At 36.7% G+C, this 21,942-nt stretch overlaps 2 protein-coding genes across 3 annotated transcripts; both read left to right on the plus strand.

The window, feature by feature from the left end:
* Window positions 1-1,648: 1,648 nt before the first annotated feature.
* Window positions 1,649-16,350, plus strand: LOC135617699 (protein ZINC INDUCED FACILITATOR-LIKE 1-like). The gene is made up of 17 exons (XM_065118189.1): window positions 1,649-2,061; window positions 3,586-3,626; window positions 5,009-5,069; window positions 5,196-5,298; window positions 5,416-5,518; window positions 5,628-5,681; window positions 5,765-5,827; window positions 8,652-8,701; window positions 8,786-8,861; window positions 10,306-10,515; window positions 12,286-12,373; window positions 13,109-13,194; window positions 13,277-13,384; window positions 13,971-14,015; window positions 14,163-14,251; window positions 15,520-15,563; window positions 16,066-16,350. The coding sequence occupies exons 1-17, from the start codon at window positions 1,917-1,919 to the stop codon at window positions 16,155-16,157; spliced, it is 1,458 nt and encodes a 485-aa protein (XP_064974261.1). The 5' UTR covers window positions 1,649-1,916; the 3' UTR covers window positions 16,158-16,350.
* A 610-nt stretch (window positions 16,351-16,960) lies between these two features.
* Window positions 16,961-21,171, plus strand: LOC135617700 (uncharacterized). Of its 2 annotated transcripts, XM_065118191.1 has the most exons (4): window positions 16,961-17,454; window positions 20,431-20,555; window positions 20,690-20,765; window positions 20,812-21,171. In XM_065118191.1, the coding sequence occupies exons 1-4, from the start codon at window positions 17,037-17,039 to the stop codon at window positions 20,844-20,846; spliced, it is 654 nt and encodes a 217-aa protein (XP_064974263.1). In that variant the 5' UTR covers window positions 16,961-17,036; the 3' UTR covers window positions 20,847-21,171. The 2 variants fall into 2 exon arrangements, with proteins under 2 accessions (XP_064974263.1, XP_064974262.1); XM_065118190.1 differs by having other exon boundaries at window positions 20,690-21,171.
* Window positions 21,172-21,942: the final 771 nt, after the last annotated feature.

Consider the following 21,942-nt stretch of genomic DNA (forward strand, 5'->3'; position numbering starts at 1 on the left):
TATAGAGGCGGCTCTGTTCCGGGAATAATCTAATCCAATGAATTTGTGACATGTAAACAACATAATCCTCAGTCCAACTCAGCACTCCTCAAGTCTCGATACATCTCATAAGCCTATATAGTTGAAGTGATCGTTGTCTTCTTAACGTAAATTTGTCAAGGTGAAGTCGACACTGATTTTTTTTAATTATATATAAAAATCTTTTAATCTATATAAAATTTTTTTTTCTCCTAACGTATATAAATAGGAGAGAGAAATGTGAATGCATTTTTAACGTAATTTTATTTTCTATCCTCTTGTAATATATATCAGAGTAAGCGATGGCGTTTCCATATAAAAAAGTTTAACCGTACATCAATTTCCGAGCTTGCGATGCTGTTTCTCACGAAAGATGGAGACCGAGCCAAGTCAAGTGGGTTCCACCACCAGCTTCCGCTGTAGCTGTCGGAATCGGGCCCCACCATGCACTAGCACGCAAGCGACAAAAGGGGTTGGTGACTGCTGCCGCGAGGACGACTCCTTCATCGGACAGTTCTGACCAGAATATTAACACGTTGTTAGAAAGAAAATACTCATCGCTCGTAAATTTTAATCTAATTAATCCTTCACTTACTTAAATTTGTCTCAACATAATAAATAAATAAATAAATATGTGATCATGCTAAACCGCCATTAATACGGTTCGCATGATCGAGACAACGTGAGCGGCAGCCCACATCATTCACCCGAACGCGATTCAAGGTGGTAATCCACGCCAGCGGGACAGCCATCGAGGCGGTGAGATCCGGTCACCGCCTCGGTGAGCTGATCACCGCCACAAAGGAAATAACAGTTGGTGACGGTCGTTTCACGCCGAGTCAAGAACGGTTTCGTATCGCCCGTTACGCGCGCGGTATATCGAGGGCGTTGGCCGTCGTGAGCCACGAATCGTTCGAACGGCTAGTTTGCGAGGAGGAGACGGTGGAGTCTTGATCGGTTCTTGTTCGTCGATGTCGCCCTCCTTCCCTCCCTCTCTTTATTCTTCTGTTCTTGTTCGTCGCGACGCGGCCCTATCATTCCTTTTTCTTGGCTACGAGAGATGAGGATCGAGTCTTGATCTGTTCTTTCCTTCTGCCCCGGTTCGGAGAGGCAAAGGTTTGTCAGTGTCGCCCTTCTCCTCTCTGTACTCTTGTGTCGCCGTTCATCTCTCTGTCACTTTTCTCGTTCGTCGCCATTCCTCTCTCGGTCTTTTGCCCTTTCTTCTTGGCAACGAGATGAAAGCCAATCTTTTTCTGTTCTTCCCTTCTTCCCCGGCTCGGAAAGACATAAGAGGCAAAGGTTTGCCAATGTCCCGCATTCCTCCTTTCTTGTTCCTCTCTGTCTTTTGCTTGCTCATCGATCGTTTTCTTGACAACCAATGATGGCTGCTTTGCATGGGAGAGAGGAATCGAAATGGTATCGGGATAGCCCGTTACATTCGCTATCGTGTCGGGCATTCTAAGAACAAGAAGACAACCGTCTTGTCTATCGAGATGTGGTCACCTCCGGTCGCTCTTAAATTCCAACCTTTAATTCTTTTCCCTTTTTTTTTTGGGTTCGATGGACAGAATGCGACCGCACGAGAGAGAGAGAGAGAGAGAGAGAGAGAGGCAGAGAATCACAAGGATTCGGTAACCACTCAATGCTCTCGATCTACCCCTGAGGGTGACGCATGCCGTGAGCTAAGGAATCGCGTCGGCGTTCATCACGTGAGATATGTAAGCTGGCGACGCCGAGCAGATAAAAAGTAGGAAGGAAGAACAACTCTCTCACTCTCACCTTTATTTAAAACATCGACGCCTGATCCGATACCGCCTGTCCCTCATCTTGTTCGTTCCTCCTGGGGTACGACAAATAGTTGGCCCTGGTGTTGTTTCTCGGCAACTGTTGCGAGGGACATGGCGGAGAACACGGAGCCTTTGTTGAAACGGAAGGTGTACTTCGACGGCTGCCCGGGTTGCAAGCAAGACAGACGGAAGGAGGCCAGCAGTGGAATCCCCTACAAGGAGTTCTTTTATGTGTGGATCATCACCCTCTGCACAGGTATGCATGAGTGGGTTGGCTCACGCTAGTATATAATTGCTCGGTATAGTTTGTTGCATGATGAGTGGAAAAAATGTTTTCTTCAACATTGAGTTCCTCCTTTTTAGTAATTAGTGATTTTTTAGTAATTAATGATTTGTTCTTACACGCTTGTATTTGCATCTGCACCCATTATTCTATGTCTCTGCGACACCACAACCTCCGGTAAGTCCACAAATCAATTTCCTGTAAGTGTAGTTGTAGCATCAGAAAACAATGCCCTGTACTGACCTTGAAAACGATACGACCATTAAGCAGCAGAGGACATGGGCTAAGAGTTTGTTTAACGGCTGCTCCATGCAAAAGCATAAAATGAATATTTCCTAGTCTTTTGAACATTTGAAGATCTAAACCTAGAAGTCAAATTTGAAAGCTGTCGCAGATGCATATTTTAGATGACCCTATTTATGCATGCATCACTCTATATTAGCTAGTTAGAGTCGTTTAGCTTTTTATAATAAGCAATAGCACTTGATTGGATAGTTTATTTTGCACCTCTAGAGAGTATGATAAAAATTATTAGTTGAAAACTCAAAGTCAGACATCCTCTGCTTGTATACAACAATCTGATTTTGTACTTTTGAAGCATCCAGGATGAAGCTGGGCCACACTGTTTGCACTATAATCTACCAATCCAAAACTGTTACCTAAATTTATTCTCCATTGATCCTAGGAGGTAAAATAAGACTCGTTCTGTGTTACACTGATCATAGAGTTTGTATAAATCTCTGCTGCTTGGTTTGCATTAGCGATTGCTTGAGAACCTCAGGGATGCTTGTTGGGGTAAACATTCAATAATAAAAGTTAAATCCGATTTGAGTAATAAAAAAGAAACATATAATGGTCATAATAATCATAACGGTCATATAATGGCTATGTGTAATCATAGTCACTGAATACCATTAAGACACCAAGTAAGTCATACAAAAATAACAAACTCAATTAAATAAACAATGAACATAATAAATAAATTAATAAATGATAAATAAAAATTTTTGAGATTTCTATTTTTAAAATAAAATCTCTAACATGCTTGTCCAAGTTCAAATGATTAAATCAGGAAAAAAGAACATCATATACTTACTGGTTTATAGTATTACTTCATCTGTCACATTTTCTGTTTCACATTGACTTACTTGATTGAAACAAATTCAAAGAAACCTAGAAAATCATGAGATTCATGTTCTAACTCAATTTCTTCTTATTTGGAAATTTAGCATTTTAGCACATAATTATCATGTCTCTTTGGGGTTTCACATTTAAGATGATGAAATGGAAGTTAAACTTCACTTCAGTATGCAGTCATTTCTTACGGAACCCATTATCAGAAAGTCCAGGTCCTTGTTCTGATGGCTAAATATTGCTTTTCTTATATTAGCATCAGCTTTACAATTTTCCATATAAATTGATACTTTTAGTTGTTTTCTCCATATTCCTATGACATGGTTTTCTAACTTATCTCCATTTCTTTGTTTTCTTCTCCAGCATTGCCCATATCATCGTTGTTTCCTTTCATATATTTCATGGTACGTATGGAAAAGTGGGATATCTAAATCCTTTCATTATATCTATCCACACTGTTATTCACTTATCAACAACAAGAAAACATTTCTATATTCATTCAAATGAGTGAATGCTTTTGGTTGAGTTCCTTATGCTTCAAGCCTGTATCCTTTCTTTTCACAATAGATGGATAAGAAAGAAAAAAAAAGCGAAAATGGCAAATAACTATCGATTAGGATTTATTTTCTCTTTACTTATTTGTAGTTTGTGACTTTGTTCTATTATCATTTCTTTTTCATGCCACATTTAGTTATTATTTGCTACAAATAATAAAATGTTCTACAACAAAATATTTCTTAACTAGCACAAACTGGTGTTGGAAATCTAGATTTACTTTCAATACTAATCAGCATCTTTAAGTTAAAATGGTAAATAGAGGTTACAACAATCTTATACATGAAGACAAAGCAAAACATTGAACATATTGTTGCCCCTTAACATCCATACAAAAATGATGGATAGGCAACCAAGAGACTGAAGAGTGTGTGTGTGTGTGTGTGTGTGAGAGAGAGAGAGAGAGAGAGAGAGAGAATGGATAACACTCAAGAATGAATCAGATTGGCCACCACAATCTTTTTTACATATAATATTAATAATTAATTAATTCTCAACTGGATAAGGGTTGAGATGTCCAAATGGAAATGAACTCCATCCTCATTTGGAAGGTTGAATCCAACACTTTTTAGTTTTTACTAACCAAAATAGGAAGAGTCATACATCTTTCAAATTTATATAATATGGCATGCTGTGAGAGTGAGGAGTGGACCTTTCAAGATGCATCTCACTGAAGAAAGTTGTCATATCTGACCAGCATAATAAATTCTGGCCTATCGGTCTACCTTATAGCAACTTACCATGCTTGATCTAAACTGTCTAATTCTAACCCCTAGTGGCCAACACATATGCATTGGTCAGCCAGATAGGTTCCATAGAGTAGTGACATCAAAGCATTCACAGAAAGCTCAAGCACACCATACCACAAGTGTTGGTCATTTCATAATCATCAGTACTCAGAGAGAGTTTAACCATACAATCACACCACATCACATGCATTAGTCATAACATAATTAACACAACTACGATCCCTTTGATTCTTTTCTCAATAATTTTAAACCTGTGATTAATGATTTAATCCATTTGTTAGTAGACGAGATAATTGATTGATGCATTGGCAACGCCATTGGAATGAGGATTTATAACATTGGGATGAGGGACCTATTTTTGGTGCAGCATAAGAGTGCGCTATGAATTTTTCCCAGAACTATGAACTGCAGATATTATGCTTTGCTGTAGTTGTGAATAAGCTTTAACTAAATTTGATTTTTTTTAATTTTATTCTCCATAGATAAGGGACTTGCATGTCGCCAAAAGAGAAGAAGATATTGGGTTTTATGCAGGTTTTGTTGGTGAGTAGTCATAATCAGCGCATGAAATTGTCTATTATGTTGCAATTAATTGTGTAATAAACATTCAGTAGCTTCTAGTTTGCATCCCATGGAATGTCACTGATAAAATTTTCCTGTGGATTGAAGGAGCTTCATTTATGTTTGGAAGAGCCTTAACTTCCTTATTCTGGGGTGTAGTTGCCGATCGATATGGAAGGAAACCTGTTATACTTCTTGGCATCTTCTCTGTGTCAGTAACACTTATTGTTTTTGTTGCTGATCAATGTCAAATAGAAAATTCTTGTGGCAGAATATTTTCTTATTCCCTTGTCAGCATGTTCTTTACTGTCTAATGTTGTTATTTCAGGACCATTTTTAACACTCTGTTTGGGCTGAGTACAAGTTACTGGATGGCAATCACAACAAGATTACTTCTTGGATCACTAAATGGTCTGCTTGGCCCGATAAAGGCATGTACAATTAGATGTATCATTGATTTTGTAGCCTTAGATATAGTTACACTAGTGAATTGTGTGTATCTTCGAAATTACAAACACTCATATTTGACTTTTTTGGCAGGCTTATTCTATAGAAGTTTGTAGACAAGAACATCAAGCTCTTGGGTTATCACTAGTAATATTTCTTTGTCTATTTATTGTTTCAGCAACATTGAATGGTCATGCATGTTTCTGAATTATGATTGTTATTTATCTCAGGTGACCACAGCATGGGGCATAGGTTTGATAGTTGGGCCAGCACTTGGAGGCTTCTTTGCTCAGGTGAATCTTTTATGAAATCGTCACTAGCATGTTGATGCTTGTGCCAGTATACATGCTCTTATCCCATATCATCTGCTGCTTAATGGCCATATCATTTTAGTACAGAAATTGATTTTTAAATCCAACAAATACAAAAAAATCATAAATATGAAGTACTTTTGTAGAATTATCAGAGGCTGTAGTGCCACAGAGGCGTAGAGCAGCTGGATGCATATGCAAACATAAGTTTGTAAAGACAATGTGTATAAACAGGAAAATTATTAATTTTAAAAAATTATTATAGGCAGTTTTTGAATTAGCAAATAGAAACTATATGCCACATGTTTTTAGATCACACATAAGACGAGTTAAATGTTAAAGAAAGAATTGCAGAATATTGTTCATTTGTTTGAATACTCCAAAGTTTATAAATTCAAATGTCTTCTTGGGGATAAAGTAAAATGAGCAACAATGGCATGAATCAGATAACACCTGCAGCCACTCAGTTGAGAATTCTGGTGAATGGCCACCACAAACAGCACAAAGATAAACAAGACATTTGGCACTATTCCTCCTCCTAATGATATTCAGAACCTGGAATGATTGGAGGAGCATGAATTAATGGTGATTTTAATTCTAGGAAGCTTTACATGCTTCCGGCACCTTTATCAAAATGATTCAATGCTCAAATTGTGGAAAGAAGAAACAGCATCTCACAACAAGAGAGTTTGACAGTGAGTGGGGCACCTCTCAATGCTGGGTTGCTATTTCATTCAACTTGAATGAAACAAGGAATTCATAGGAAGCAATTGGAAACTTTTGATGATTGATGAAAGTAAAAGGACAAATGTAAACTTTTGATAAGTCAACATATGGTGATTGCTAAAGTGATAATCCTGGCTTTCTCATCCAAACAGGCATGGAATCTAATCCCTAGAGAGCCTAGACAGGAACAGAATCTACTAGGTATTGTCGGTCACATGGGTCACCAAATTTAGGTACAAGGCATTATTGTTGTTAAACTGAACTAAACAGACATTTATGAAAAAGGAAAACTTTGCCAAGTTACTGGAAAAACATCCTACCTGCACAATGCATACTCCTAGATGTCATTTGCCAATACTATTATCGTTGATATGGCACCATCAAAAAGCTTCCCATTATCTAACAGCAGTCTATCTCAGTTCACTTTTGGCTCTTACTACAATTTGCATCCTCCAGTATTTCTCTCACTATCATCAATCTACTAAGAAGTTCAAACCCATATTTGGACTTCTACTTTGCTCTTGGTATCTCTACTTAAAACAATTGATGAATTTCTTAATAGTCATTTCTGAAAGAAATTAATTCTCCAAGGAGAATGGATGCACAAAATAGTGAAATTTAACTTCTATGTTAAAAGATAAGACATAATTTACTCAATTCATGTGATCCTAGAAAGTATATATAGTTGTTTGTAGCAGCCACATTTATGAATCAATAGATGATGAGATACTTTTGTCATAGATCTATAAAAGCAATTAGCAGCCATACTGGCACATGGCTATCCTAAATGAAAAAGTTTGATAGTTGGTCAAGTTAATGTGTTGATTACCTACATTTACACATCCATTGGCATGTTTGTCATCCGTGATCTCAACTTTTTCTCTAAACTACAAAGCTTGAGCATGAATGTTGAAAATGAATGCAACAACTCAAATCAGTCAAATAATTTTAGGAAAAAATACTTGCATACTGAGAAAAATTACTTGCATAGCAAGCAAACTCATAAATAATATGTTAAGAAGTAAGACAAATGTCCAAATTGCATACTGATTTCTGATATTTGACATTCTTCGGAGCCTCAAAATGATATTTTCTCCTATATGTATATCATATATTGACATAGAAAAGGTGTAGATGGTATAAGATTCCCCATATGTTGCAAGTACATGAGGTGTTCAAACCAGTGTATGCAATTTCGAATGGTACCACCCGGTATGGGTGGTACGTACCAGTCCGATTGCTTACCGGTACGTGGACCGTGCTACAGTGCTACAGTGTACACTATAACAGCACTACAGAGCTACAGTGCTGGTGTACGCTTGGTACGCCCTAGTGTATCGCTCGATACGCTGGTACTGTACCGTACCGAGCCAACCTTGAAACACCGGTACGGTACGGTATTGCATACCTTGGTTCAAACATGTGGCAATGTTCATGGATGTAGTACAAATATAGAAAATATAATATGGACGCTTGGCTAGAATAACATCATGAACATTAGAATCCTTGTCTTCTATTAATTGCAGAAACAAACACTAAAGCTGGTATTTTATATATTTTTGTAATTTTTCTTCCAAACCACAGATTGTATTTGAACATGGCACTTGCATGTGGCACCATGTCGTGTTGTTTGCTGATGTAGTGTTCCCTAGGCACAGGTATTAGGCTAACTGTTGGGGACATTGTTTAGTATATTACATGTAGTGTCTATCCAGAGGCCATGTAGGATTATGTGGCCCCCTGCTTTACCATCCATAACCAATGGCCCTATGCAACAGATACAGACTGGTCCCACTGGGAAACATGTTGCATTTCTATTTGAAACTATAAAGTAGGACCCTCTCCCTTCTTCCTTTGATGGTGTTGCTAGGGAACAATGTTTCTTGAAACCCCAGAGAAAGGAAGCTTAGGGACATGTGGTAGGTCCCCATTGGCCCATAGAGCAAGATGTAGGTGCATTCTTCCAGGGGGCCCCAGCTTATATAAGGTTGGGGCAAGTAATAAATTTTGCATAACATTTTTTTTTCCCAGAGTATTGTGTTCTATTACATTTTATTTAGTGCTTTTCTTGCTGTGTCAGCCTGCAGAAAAATATCCCGAGATATTTTCCCAAGATTCCTTATTTGGAAGGTACAAGTTCTGCTCCTTTCTAAGTTAAATTTGCTTGTCTTATTCTGTGTTTATATTTAATTTTGTTGGTACAACGTTTTGCAGGTTTCCATACTTCTTGCCTTGCCTTTGTATATCACTCTTTGCGGTCTGCGTTCTTATAGGTTCTTTATGGCTTCCAGTAAGTTACCCCAACTTACTGTTCTATCTTGTTCTTTTGAGAGAATAACCTTAATAATTACCGCAAACTCGTTCCTTTTTTTTTCTTCTAATTTTTTCTATCATACTTTGTTTGTGAAGTTATTATATTGATTTTATTAAAAAGAAAAATAAGTCAAAGTCATCTTTTATCCCTCTCTCAACTCTTGTTCATCTACTCTTATGAGTAGATAAACATGGTATCATAGGTGGTGCACAGGTCCCTGTAGATGAGAGATCTTGAGTTTGGCTCACAGTGAGTAACCATTCCTATCTTTGATCTCTTCTTTTGTTCATTTGGGTTTTGTTCCACCTCTCCAATGTCTCTCCATGTGTGCCATTGGGTTCATTGCACAGGTATTAGAGGGTTTTAACTTTGTTCCTTGGCCATTTTCTATGGGATCAGACTTTTTTGGCAATGTTAAATGAATGACAGATGGATGGAGTAATTCCTGTTCTTTCTTTTCTTTTCTTTTCTTTTTTCACCAGGTGAAATTCCATTCATTAACTACTTAAATCAGCAGAAAGTTTATCAGGATTACATGGAGGAGTAACCTCTAGCCATGGCATAAGTGTAAACAGTACTTACATAAAAAATTTCTAGTTAATTAGCTACTAGCAGCGTTATTATCTTTTCTGCTAACATAATGAGAGAGACATTCACTGATTTTTCTTGAAACTTTCTTTGTTTCTTTGATCCATGGACCAGCAGGCAAGAGACATTCAATATTTAGGGCCTAGATCAGTGTATGTGAATCTCTCTGGTATTAGCTCATGCGCACACCAATGTCTTTTGCAAACTTAATACCTTCCAGAATAGTCATCATTTCTGGCAGATCAGAATCTAGAACATTTTCTTCATATTTGATTGATCACATATAAGTTGTACCTGATTATCTCTGATTTTTATGCAGAATCCATGTGATGTGCTAGTGGAAATCCAAGCACCATCTTATCAATATTGTATCCCTTAAACAGGAACTTGTCATCACATATGTGACAACTTAATTTTGGAATTATTATTTCTTAGCTGCTCAAATAATTCAGAACCGAGTCTGCATTTTGATTCTTATGCTATAATTTCCGAAAAGAAAATTAGCTTTTACATCAATAGAATTATATTATTCTTATGAACTTGATGGTGATCTCCCCTAACCACCAATTATTGGTTGTTCAGTTCATCTTCTGTTCTCTCCATTTTTTACTCTTGGAAGCCCTACCTTGTTGGTATCTCTAAATTTTTTGCCTTGCCACATGTTAATGTATCTCTCCAACAATTTGTTTTTATTGATTTAAATTATATTTTTCTTCCCTTTTCAGATAATTTAGTGTGTTTAATTGATTTACTTGCTATACTCCGAGTACTAGCATGAAACTAAACTCATTTATTTGTCAATCTGATATATATCCCTTATATAATTATGTAGGAGACATTGCATAAGCACGATTCAAAAAAAAAAGGAGAAACAACAATTGAAGATGTGGAGACTCCATATAGCTCTGATTCAAAAGGTCATACCGATAAGGATGAAGAAAGTGATACACAACCAAAGGCAAACCTATTCAAGAATTGGCCATTGATGTCATCTGTCATTGTTTATTGTATATTTTCCCTTCATGACATGGCTTACACTGAGGTGATATATTCCTTTGAGCATTCTCTTGCCAATTTTTTAATAAGATTAGACAGTTTTATTTTACTATCTTGTGACTTTATCTTGTCATGAATTTCTTTTGTGTGCAAATCTAAATGTTAGATAGTAGGATTCATGGACAGCTCATGTTTACCTTAGTTTGTTTCCTACCCAAAATTTGCTTGAAGCCTAATGGAAAAGTCTCTTAATACAGAAGCGAGTTCCATAAATAACCATTTGTATTTGTAAATATGGAGACAATCCTGTCATTGATTCTTGTTAGTGTGAGCAATCAATAATTTGTTTTCACTTTCAGGAACTTGTGGGTTCATCAGTTGAAACATGATTTATTTTAGTTTATCCAACAATAGGAAAAGAATGTATTTTTGTTAGCAGCGTTTTAATGTCATTATCAAAGAAAAGAAAACACCTGACATCAGCCTTTCTAAGCTGATACTCTTTTATCAAGGCAACTTGGCAAATTGTGTTATCTAAAAACCAGTAAGGGAATTTGGTGAATCAGAATATTTGCTTTGTTCAGGTAGGAAGATTTATTTTTTACATTGTTGTCTGCCCTGTAATAATAAGCAAGCTGAAACTTATGAGTCAGTGACTTGTTTTGCAATTGGAAGCACTTGCCATGACCTGAACTGATAGACCCACCAGCCCATACAGTGGACCTTTAACCATGTGGCTTGAAATTCTATATCCTTAGGTACTGGTTGGTTATTCATCTAGCCCTGGATGCTAATATGATCATTATCTACTTTCAATGTGAGACTAATTAGGATCAGAACATCACAATCTTCCTCACTCAATTGCTTGACATCAGTCTAATTTCTAGCACGTTGCATGTGAGAATCATTCCCTAATTTGTGGCTGTAGAGGCCCATGGCCTAGTGGTAGCATTATGTATCTCTTGCACAATCGATAGGTAGCTTTTTCTTAATTGGACCACTTATTGCACATGGCTAGTTCTCGGTTTCCTCTGATGCCAGTTGTTGTGACAGCTTGATATACCTTCTAGCCAGGTATTTTCTTGGTTAAATGAGCCATTGATCATGATACCCAAAGTTAGAATTGTTGGTCCATCTAACTCTATATACTAGCAAATCTATTATCTATTTTCAGTGTCAGACAAATTAGGACATTGCAACTTGCAGAATATATAGCTCAAAGACACAAGCCATAAAGTTGAACGAAGATGCATCATTTGCATAGAGGATAATGATGTATAACCTGTGGGTAAAGAACAATTGGGGTTCCCAAGAAGTACAGTTCTAGATTATCTAGAGAAGATAATTTCATTAAAAATATGAATATTATGGAAAGACATCTGTATGCTTGTCTGTCTATCAATCCATCTCTGTGTATGCGTATAATATTTTATACATGCATGTGTACTCTAGAATCTTTTAATCTAGTTGCAAATGATGAGTATATCTCTATTGTGGAAGTAAATGGGTATTCGTCGTGTTGTGATGCATGCATGACTTTTTTGGGTATGTGCTTTGTGAGATGTTGATTACAAAGCTAAAATAATTTGATTCTGAAATTTTCTTCCTCCTGCTTCTGGGTATGTGCTTTGTTTTTTTCTTGTTCTAACATTAGGGATTTTATTGAGTTGTACAAGGTATCTTCTTTCTAATCTAATTTAGTACGATTTTGTGGGGCTCTATAACTTTACTGCTTTATTTTACTTTTGGCATACGTGTAACTTTTGCCTTGTGATGTTTGTCATGGTGTCACAACTAATTGCTAAACCATTTTTAGATATTCTCTTTATGGGCTGTTAGTGACAAAAGCTATGGAGGATTGAGCTTTTCATCTCAAGATGTTGGTGAGGTGCTTGCTATTTCAGGTACATATGAAATATCATTATTGTAATTCTATGACACAGAATTCACCTGAAATGTGAAATGATAGAAACAAATGATTTTTATGATTCCTAATCTGATTGGAAATTATAGGATTGTGAGATGAAATTCTTAATCTGATTGGTATTTTGTAAGTACAAAGCTATGACTCATGGTCGTTTAGAAAGCAAATGGCAAACACCAATAACCCAGAGCCAATGGAAATGTTTGTTAACACTTAGCCATATTAAATAAATGCGAGAAATAGTATGGAAGAAGAGCTCACCTCTCTGATAAAAGACTAGTAAAACAAAATGGGCATGCAAGGTCCAACTTAGATATGCACATGACTTGGTCTGGATCCTATGGCGATGGAATAACAAATGGATATTAGAAATGATTGCCATCATGTGTGGTTTCCACCCAGGAGTGTGTGGGGATTAGGATTGGCTCTATTGTAATCCCTTGTTGAAATGGTACTTGTCATCTTATGGTGATTGTTTAACATTGTGCTGATCAAATATATTATGGTGATTATCGTCTCTTCTTACCTTCCTAAACGTCTTATTGTTCATAGTTTAGGAATTTTTCTTCCAGATGGTATCTCGATATGATAATTGATGCTGGACAATTTTTAGTGCTAAAATTTTTATTATGTTAATGAAGTTTTAATTTTTTTCATCAAGTTCTCTCTTTCATGATTTTGGAATATGATGTCTGACAATGTATTAACCTTCTAGGTTTTGGTCTTCTTGTATTCCAAATTCTTCTTTATCCTCGAATTGAGAAACTCCTAGGACCCGTCAGCTCACTGCGTGTTGCTTCAGTAAGAACTAATTTTGTCATCTATTAGTAAAAAAGTTGGTATTTGTGTTCTTCTTTAATCCATATTGTCTTGTAATATGCAGGTTTTAGCTGTACCTTTGCTTGCTGCTTATCCCTTTATGTCGAAACTATCAGGACTTCAACTCACTTTGATAGTGAATTGTGCATCCTTGCTAAAGAATGTTCTTTCAGTGAGTATAATATAAGCAGATCAATGAAAAAAATATTCTCATACTTATTTACACTTGGAAAGAATTTTGGAAACCACTTGTATTTTTTCTTCATAGATCTGTTCTTAGTGAATAGCAGATGCAATCATGCAAGAATGTTTTTTTATTAACATCTTGATCGTATAATTATATCTAAATTAGTTAAGAGAACTTGCATTTTGTGTTACATGATACATAAGTTTTAAAGTCTGGCTGCTATCTTATGCTTGCCAAAGACTATGAGAGCAAGTGGAGTTGAACACAGTCCATGGCACTGCTGTCAATATGGGGTTTACGATGGATCAATTTATGCATACAAAAGTTAGGCTTGTTCAACTCTCTGGCTAGCACACCATCAGCAGTTCATGAGGACAGGCATATATATTATATACTCACTTCCCATGTTGATCTTTGAAATTGCACATAATTCTTTTAGCTACACGATTAATTTTGACGAACTTCTATGGATGACATCTTGCATTTCATTTCCTAGCTTTGTAGTTAAATTTGTAATAAGATAGTTGCATTTGTATCTGATGTTTTTCATAAAATTTTCTTTTCTGATCAGGTGATGATCGTAATTGGATTGTTCATTTTGCAAAACAATGCTGTGGTAATATTTCTTAGTTAGTTTGTATTTTTTTCGTAAATTATGGTTTCTAAATTTCTTCTTGCTAGTCTTCCAACATAGCCCAGCATCACATTGAAGCACTTATTTGAATGTTAAACAATAATCTCACATCAATATAATTTATGGCAGTCTCAAGAACAAAGAGGAGCTGCAAATGGCATAGCTATGACTGCAATGTCTTTTTTTAAAGCAATCGCTCCAGCAGCTGGTGGTGCTATGTAAGTAATGTAATCTTGCTAGAAGCTTCTTGATGATTTGCAAGTCCAAGCTTCCAATGAAAAGCTGTTTTAGATAATGCTCTAGTAATATTTCGTTAAAGTGCCCTTTGGGTTAGCATAACTATTTATTTGTAGAACATCCACAATAAGAACCTCGGGCACGTCAGGTTTAATACATTTTCTAATAATTGCTGGCTTTTCTAAATTAATGTCTCCAAATCAACAACTAAATATAGTGGCTTAAGGTCAGATGCATTTGTGACATTGTGATTACCACGTATTTATACACAATTTACACTCGGAAAAGAAAGGAGAACCCAAAATGTCTCTGACTTAATTTTAATCCATGCATTTAAATAATAGTGATGGTGAGAAATCTTGATTTTTTTCAATATTTTAAGATATTATAAGGATCCGAATGGATGTCTTCTCCTGAGTTTCATGGAATTCTGTATTCCAGGTCATTCAAACCAGCATTATCTCATATATCATGATATACTGGCCAGTACACGAAAATAAGGAAACCACAAACAAAAGTAATGCTAATTTCTTCTTTTCCTTTCTTAGTTGTGATTGCCCTCTTGAACTCGATGAAAGAAAGAACATGAGAATGCCCAGTCTGATTCATTTAGTACTGATCTAAAAGAAAGAAAGAAAAAAACTGATTTAAACCAGTTTTTCCCAAAGATCAGTCAGCTTTCTGACTGATTTAGGCCGAAGTTGGTTGAAACCAATCAAATTAAAGCATCTTATGGACAGTTTATGTGGGATCTGCTCTACACTGCAGGTTGATTTCCAAATGGTTCAAAGTCAAACATGTATGTGCCACCTGTACTGACTTTGATCTTTCCATCCATCCCAAGATCATTACCAAACCTTTTAAATTCCATTAATCTGGGTGAACTTGTGTGGATTGCCAAAATGATTCATATTACCTTACTGGTAAGTTAGTTGCTAATTCCATGTTTTAGTTATGAGGACCTTAGCTTGCAAGTATCACAATAAGATACCTGAGAAGCATGAAAGATTTAGTTGAATAAACTTGCTAATTCCATTCACAAGTGGTGGTCAATATGTATTTTGATCTTACCAAATAGATGTATAACATTCATGGATCTAAAGACTAACAACTCGATAGAATTTTTTTGTTTCTTTTTCGTTTTTGCTTCAGTCTTTAAATAATATCGGCATGAATCACTTTCTGTTTCATGATTAATCACTTTCATATCTTTTTTGCTTTACTTATATCAGCTATTCTTTGATTGCAGATTTTCCTGGGCACAAAAGCGCCAACATGCTTCCTTCTTTCCAGGTAAGCTTTCAGTAGCCACCATAATAATATTGCAGTACCGTTCTTTTCTTTTTTCTCAATCACTCACAAATTTTAATTATACCTAGTGCCATGTCCTTGAAAAATATATATATCTGTGTGTGTGTATGTATATATAATGTATGCATGTATATATATGCTGATCTATGTATTTTTAGTACCAATCTTGAATTAGACCAATAAATATCAGACCATACCAATTGCTACAAATGATTGTTGGACTTTGTCATCTTAGCAATATAAGTTTATTTATGCTCCTCTTCATATTAGGATTTCTCTTGCAGTTTTAGTATTGGCAACTCCTGGTAAGGTTACTAGACTACCTTGTAGCAGGGGACTTTGCTTGATCTCCGATATGATTCTATTCCAGCCTCACTCTACTGTGACAGATTTCAATTCTGCATTTAACTCCACTCGTTTTTGTGGCATTTCTCATTCGTGTTGTTTGTTTCCCTATTATGTTGGTTGTAATTTCATTTTGCAGGTGATCAAATGGTCTTCTTGATCTTGAACGTGGTTGAGCTGATGGGTCTTCTCTTCTCCTTCAAACCTTTTCTAATTGAACCCAGCAAGTAGAAGAGTATATATATACGTGGATCTGGAGCTGACTACGTTCCTTCAACCACGGAATCCACAATTTTGATATTCTTTCATCCTCCTCTCTTATGTGGAGTCATCTCTCCACAGAGAGTGATGTAATATGCTATCTTGATCAGTTCATGTATGCTAAATGTACCGCAGTGAAAATAGATTCAAGTATTTTGGAGAAGCCATCAATTGTACGAGGATGACTAAATAGCGAAACTTCTCTTACCTACAAATTGGGAGGGTGACAAGCTGTCAATTGAATCTATTTACTTTATATTATAATTGTCACTCCCTTCACTTTCTCATGTTAAAGCAACTTAGCAACTTGATTTCAGGATATGAGATTCCGTATAAAGTACTGTTTCCCCCTGATATTTATGTGCATGATTGATTCATGGTTCCTATGATAATAATCTTCCTATGATTTATGATTATATCTCTTTATAGTTATAATGTTATTGGCATCTTCATAAAAATAAATATTAGGATTTTTTTTTTGAGAGAGACGCTATTGTTAATGTGCATACCTTTAAATTCTATTTTATTGAATATTTATATATATATTATTATTATTATTGTAAAAAACCAACATTACGCATAGCCAACGGATTTATTGGCATCTTCATAAAAATAAATATTATGATTTTTTTTTAGAGAGAGACGCTATTGTTAATATGCGTACCTTTAAATTATATTTTATTGAATATTTGTATATTATTATTATTATTATTATTATTATTATTGTGAAAACCAACATTACGCATAGCCAACGGATATCTGAAGGCAGATGAACCCGATGGATTCGGGAGGGGAACTATTAATTACCACACGCTCGCCAAGAATCTAACCTCCTTGTTCGAAACCAGCATGGCCAACGCTCGAAGGATCAGCGTCGGACTCCAACCCCAGCCAGTCTCCGAGACCCCACCTCCTCCCCCGCTGTCGCTTTCCTCTCCCTCCCCTTCGCCCGCCGCCGCCGCCGTCTCCTCCGTCGCCGTCTTCTTGAAGCGGCCCTCCGCCTTCCCCCTGCTGCTCTCCGTCTTCGTCCTCCTCACCTGGGTCTTCCTCCGGCTCGAGCACCCGGCCTCGGCCGGCCTCCGCTCCTCCCTCTCCTCCGGCTTGTCCTCGTCTTCTTCTCGATCCGGGACAGGGCCGGTCGATGGGGCCGATTCGGATGCCAACCTCGTGAGATTTAGCTCCGTGGAGTTCCCCTCGAAGATCGCTAGGGATTGGCGGGGGTGGCTGATGGACCCCGTTACCGCTGCGCGAGAGGCTCGACTGCGTGGTTAGTCTTGGCGGATTCCTCCATTTTGTGTTTTTGATTTGATTTTGCTTGTTTATTCTAATGATTAGTGTCGTTCGTGCTTAATACGCATGCTATTTTCTACTCTAACACGACATATATGTCACTGTTAGGGTTTTCTCTCTTCTTTGGTAGAACATCTAAAGGGCTTTTGTTTTAATTTCCCGGGATGCCAAGAACTTTGTTGGGCCTCTAAATATACCGATCGAGATGTTTGTCCGCTCTGTGGTAGTGAACATGGTCAGTCATGTTGGGCACGTTAAATTCTTGATCTTGAAATGTTTTTGCAGGACCGTTTGGTTCTTTTAAGAAATGAATTCCAAACTTCGCTTTGGAGGATGTGGAATCGTAATGCTTATGAACATGTCTTTGGAACATACTATATTCTTTGAGAGGTAGGAGGAGCTTTTGACAAAGATACTTGCAAGATGGATGTTCTACTGACACCACCTTCTTTGATGTTCCTTGGCCTCTTTGACATTGTATTCTGAACTATTTCTAGGAAAACTGTCAACCTGTTGTTCAGTCTGAACTATTCTTATGGAACTCTGTTGGTGGTTCCACGAAACCAGCTTTGTTCTTTGATGATCTATTTTCATATAATTTGACAAAGAAATTTTTTGCTGATTTTCTGCAATTACTTTTACCACAATGATCATGATACATCTTTTGGATTATATTATTGATAACTTTTTTGCTTTACCGTGGGTTATGAAGTATCATTCAAGTTTCTAAGGTAGGTACACATTGAAGACCAAAAATATTTTATGTGATAGGAAGATCGAAAGTTTATCAGCGTTAGTTTGTGATTGTCACCACTAGTTCACCGATTGCTTACGTTAATGATTATGCATTGTTAATTCTTTTCTCACTTGCAGCAAGAAGCATTTATATCCTTTCTCTCTTGGTCTTTTCTGGTAATTAGTATGCTGCAGAAATAATAGCAATCAATTGTATACTTCTTATTTTTTTCAGTATCAGATACAATCTCTAACTTATTAGTTCTTAGACCAACCTATTGGTGTAGCCTCCTCGTATGATTATGAGGTTAGGATGTCTTTGACATAATTTTCTCTCGTTCTGGCTCTTTCCACTACGTACCGAGCCATGAGAAAGAAGAGCTACAAGATAACAGCAGCAAAGGAGAGTGTTTGTTAGTTAGGCCTGTAATTGCAGTTGAACTATATTTCACATGCAAAAACTTTGAGGGTTGAGTGTCTGTTGCATCCAAAGATTTCTTTTATGGAGTCTTGGGCCAAGTGGCCACCAAAATATTTGAGAGTAGGAGAAGAAATCGGCAATGGTTGCTCTGCCAAATAGCACCCAGGTATCTGTTGTGCTTAATAAAAGTACAAAAACGATTTAAATATCTTCTGTATGAGTAAGATGGCCTAGAACCCCTGATCAATCATGCTATTGCTGGAGATTAATATATCAATAAGTCTGTTGTGTGGCTAGGGCTGAAGGACCAGACTCAACACTTGTGACGGTTTAGTTGCAGAGCCATTCCTTTGTATTATTTTGTCTATTCTTTGATGAATTCTACTTCTTAGAGCTTCCAGAAACCACTTTCACTAATTCTATCTGACACACCAATAAAGCAGGGAAGGTGCATGAATTATTAGATCACTGATCTAATTGTCACACAGTTTGCATAATCCAACTGAATCTATTTTCAGTATTGCCTAATTTTGTCAAACCTTTGATTTATCCAAGAGGTCACTTTTATGTGAATTACAATAGAGGCCTGGTTAAATCTCGCTTCTGCTGTTCCCACTTCTATGTTGACTTATCTTTTGGTGCTCAGAAAGTTTGAGATGGTTGTATGTTGTTCCAACAATCTTTAGTTCTATATGTCTTGATTCTTTACATAACATTGTTCTTTACATCTTTGGTGTTTCTCTGACAACAAATTTCTGGCAAGTTTGCTAAAGTTGTTATGGTATCATTGTTCCTGGTACCATTACTAATGATTAACCAGGGGTTTGTGCTCAGAATGTCTATCCAGCCATTGTATATAAACTTCTGCAATCATGTAAAAAACTATTCATGTATCTTTTTCTACAGTTCAACAAACCCAAATTAAGATCTCTATGCTAAAAAAAAATAGCATTAGGCTGTTGAAATATGTATCTCGAAATATGGTGTCAAATTCCAATCCTAGTGTGGTTGGTAGAAGGGTGATCCTTCCATTTTGGGAAATGCATCTTACTGTTGGTTTCATTTTATATTCACATGATCATCACACATCTCAATATTAAGAGCAAATGTCTTCTGCAACCGTAGCATGAGAACTTCAGATGTTTTGGGTATGTCCTCTGGCATAAACTTCCTTAGGAATTTTCATACCACTGCTTCTCAGTTATTTTGGCGGCACTGTTGCTCAAACCAGCTAGTTTGACCAGAAAAATGGTTAACCGGCTTTGAAAGTAGCCTGGATCCGTTGAATGGTCAGATATGTCAACAAATGGGACAGTCCCAGTTCTTTAATGAACCTTGTGGGAGGGATGGGTAAGTAGAAATCTGTCGGATCTTCAATATACAAAAAAGACAGCGGTACTTCACTTTTTTAATCAAGTTGAATTATAATCATAGGATAAAACAATTTTTTAGTCGTAATTAACAGTTAAAAAAGTTCTTTTCCTGACGACTCATGATTATTGTAGTAGCCATAACTATACCGTTATTTAGAATACCTGTCTTTATCTTTTTACCTATGAAGCATCTATTGTAACTATACCATTGTCAGGTGTTCAAAATTTTGATCTTGTAGCTAATACAGCAGCTATGATTTTAACATGTGCTTTTTGGGAATCATGAAGCTTTACTCTCTATGTAAGATCTATTCATCTACTTTATTATTTTTTATGGTTTCATCACATGTTTTCTTACTTGTAATGAAATTATAATCAACAAGTTAATAGGATGTTATATCTGGGTATTTGTACTGAATTACAGGAAGAGCGTCAAAGTGTGCTTCAGTCCATGTGGGTCAGATCCAACCAGGTGGTTTAAGAGGCAATCACCGGCATCACACCTGCAATGAGACGTTCATCATTTGGGGTGCAGACACAAAGTTTAGGGTAATCTTTATTTTTCTATATATTTGTATTCCAAGTTGTATATCAGAATGAATGACCTTGAAAAATTTTGCATATGCATGTTGAAGTCCAATTTTTTTCTCAAACAACCTTTCTTTTCCTGATCTTTCGTACAGTTGGAGAACCCTAATGTGAAAGACAAGGGCTATGCAGAAGTCACCATTCGATATGATGAAGTTGCGTTAGCCACGAGTCCAAGTGGGACCGCACATGCTATAATTAATGTCGATCGTGTGCGGTCCACTTTTCTATTGGGCTGTCAAGACAGTTTAATAAAAACCAATGCATCAACTACTGATTATAATGTGTGGAAAGACCTTTGACATTGCTTTGGCGTATGAGATGTGGTGACCTTACATTTTGTTTACTGAGCCAAACGGACAAAAGGGCAATCCTTGTGAGGTTGCGATCCCTTAGTCATCGTGTTTGCTTAAGATGCCATCCTTGTTTTACGTGACTGAATCGTCACCGGAGGCTGAATTTTGTAGGTCTTTGTATTGATGAATGTCCTTCATGTAGAGAGAAAAAATACTGTAAGGTCTTCTTTTAGACTTGATCCATATATAGGTATTTCTCATATGTCTCTGCATTTTTTCAACTATGCTTTAGATGCTTCTGTTGATATAACTATGACAAATAGATGGATGTTATTAGTTGCCACTGACATGTGAGCTTATTTACACAACATCACTGCATGTTTTTGGAATGGAGTGCATTTAGAAGCTTGACAGTGTGCCTATTTGACCATTGTTGCTTGTTAGCTAAGATAAGAGGTAATTTTGGTGGTGCAGGTTTGGTATTTTGGTCTGAAGAATTGCAGTAGTAAACATGAATGTATCCCTTTCTTTATCACCAATTGTTATGCATGCTATGTATTGGAAGGGAATACAATTTCTTGACCTACCACCTTTTGTCAATCATGATCAATGAAGATGGCAAACAACAGGTGTTCTGACTTGTTATTTTCATTCATGCAAATTATCTCTCTTGTTTTCATCATGTTCTGCAGGATCTCAGTAAATTATTGGGAATTAGAGCTGACTTTTCTTCTTTTTTTGATCTTTTTGCTTGTCATTCACATAGGCTGCAACTTGTATTTTGTCTATTAGCAGGGGTGAATCACATATGATGTCATATCACCCATGAAACTTTCACGGGTGATCCACCCCCACCCCTCTCCCCTCCATAAGAATGCAAAGGGAATGCTTCCACGATTTCCTCCTCATTATTATTTTTATTATGTGCCTCCTCCTTTCTTCCACGAAATCCACACTTCTCCGCACATAGCCAATACTTCTTTTTCCATTAGCTGACGTCTTTTTCTTGAAGTCCCAAAAAAACATCTTAGCATTGGCACTGTTTAGTCAAA

Source organism: Musa acuminata, chromosome BXJ2-7 (assembly GCF_036884655.1).
Source record: "Musa acuminata AAA Group cultivar baxijiao chromosome BXJ2-7, Cavendish_Baxijiao_AAA, whole genome shotgun sequence".
NCBI classification, from domain to species: Eukaryota; Viridiplantae; Streptophyta; class Magnoliopsida; order Zingiberales; family Musaceae; genus Musa; species Musa acuminata.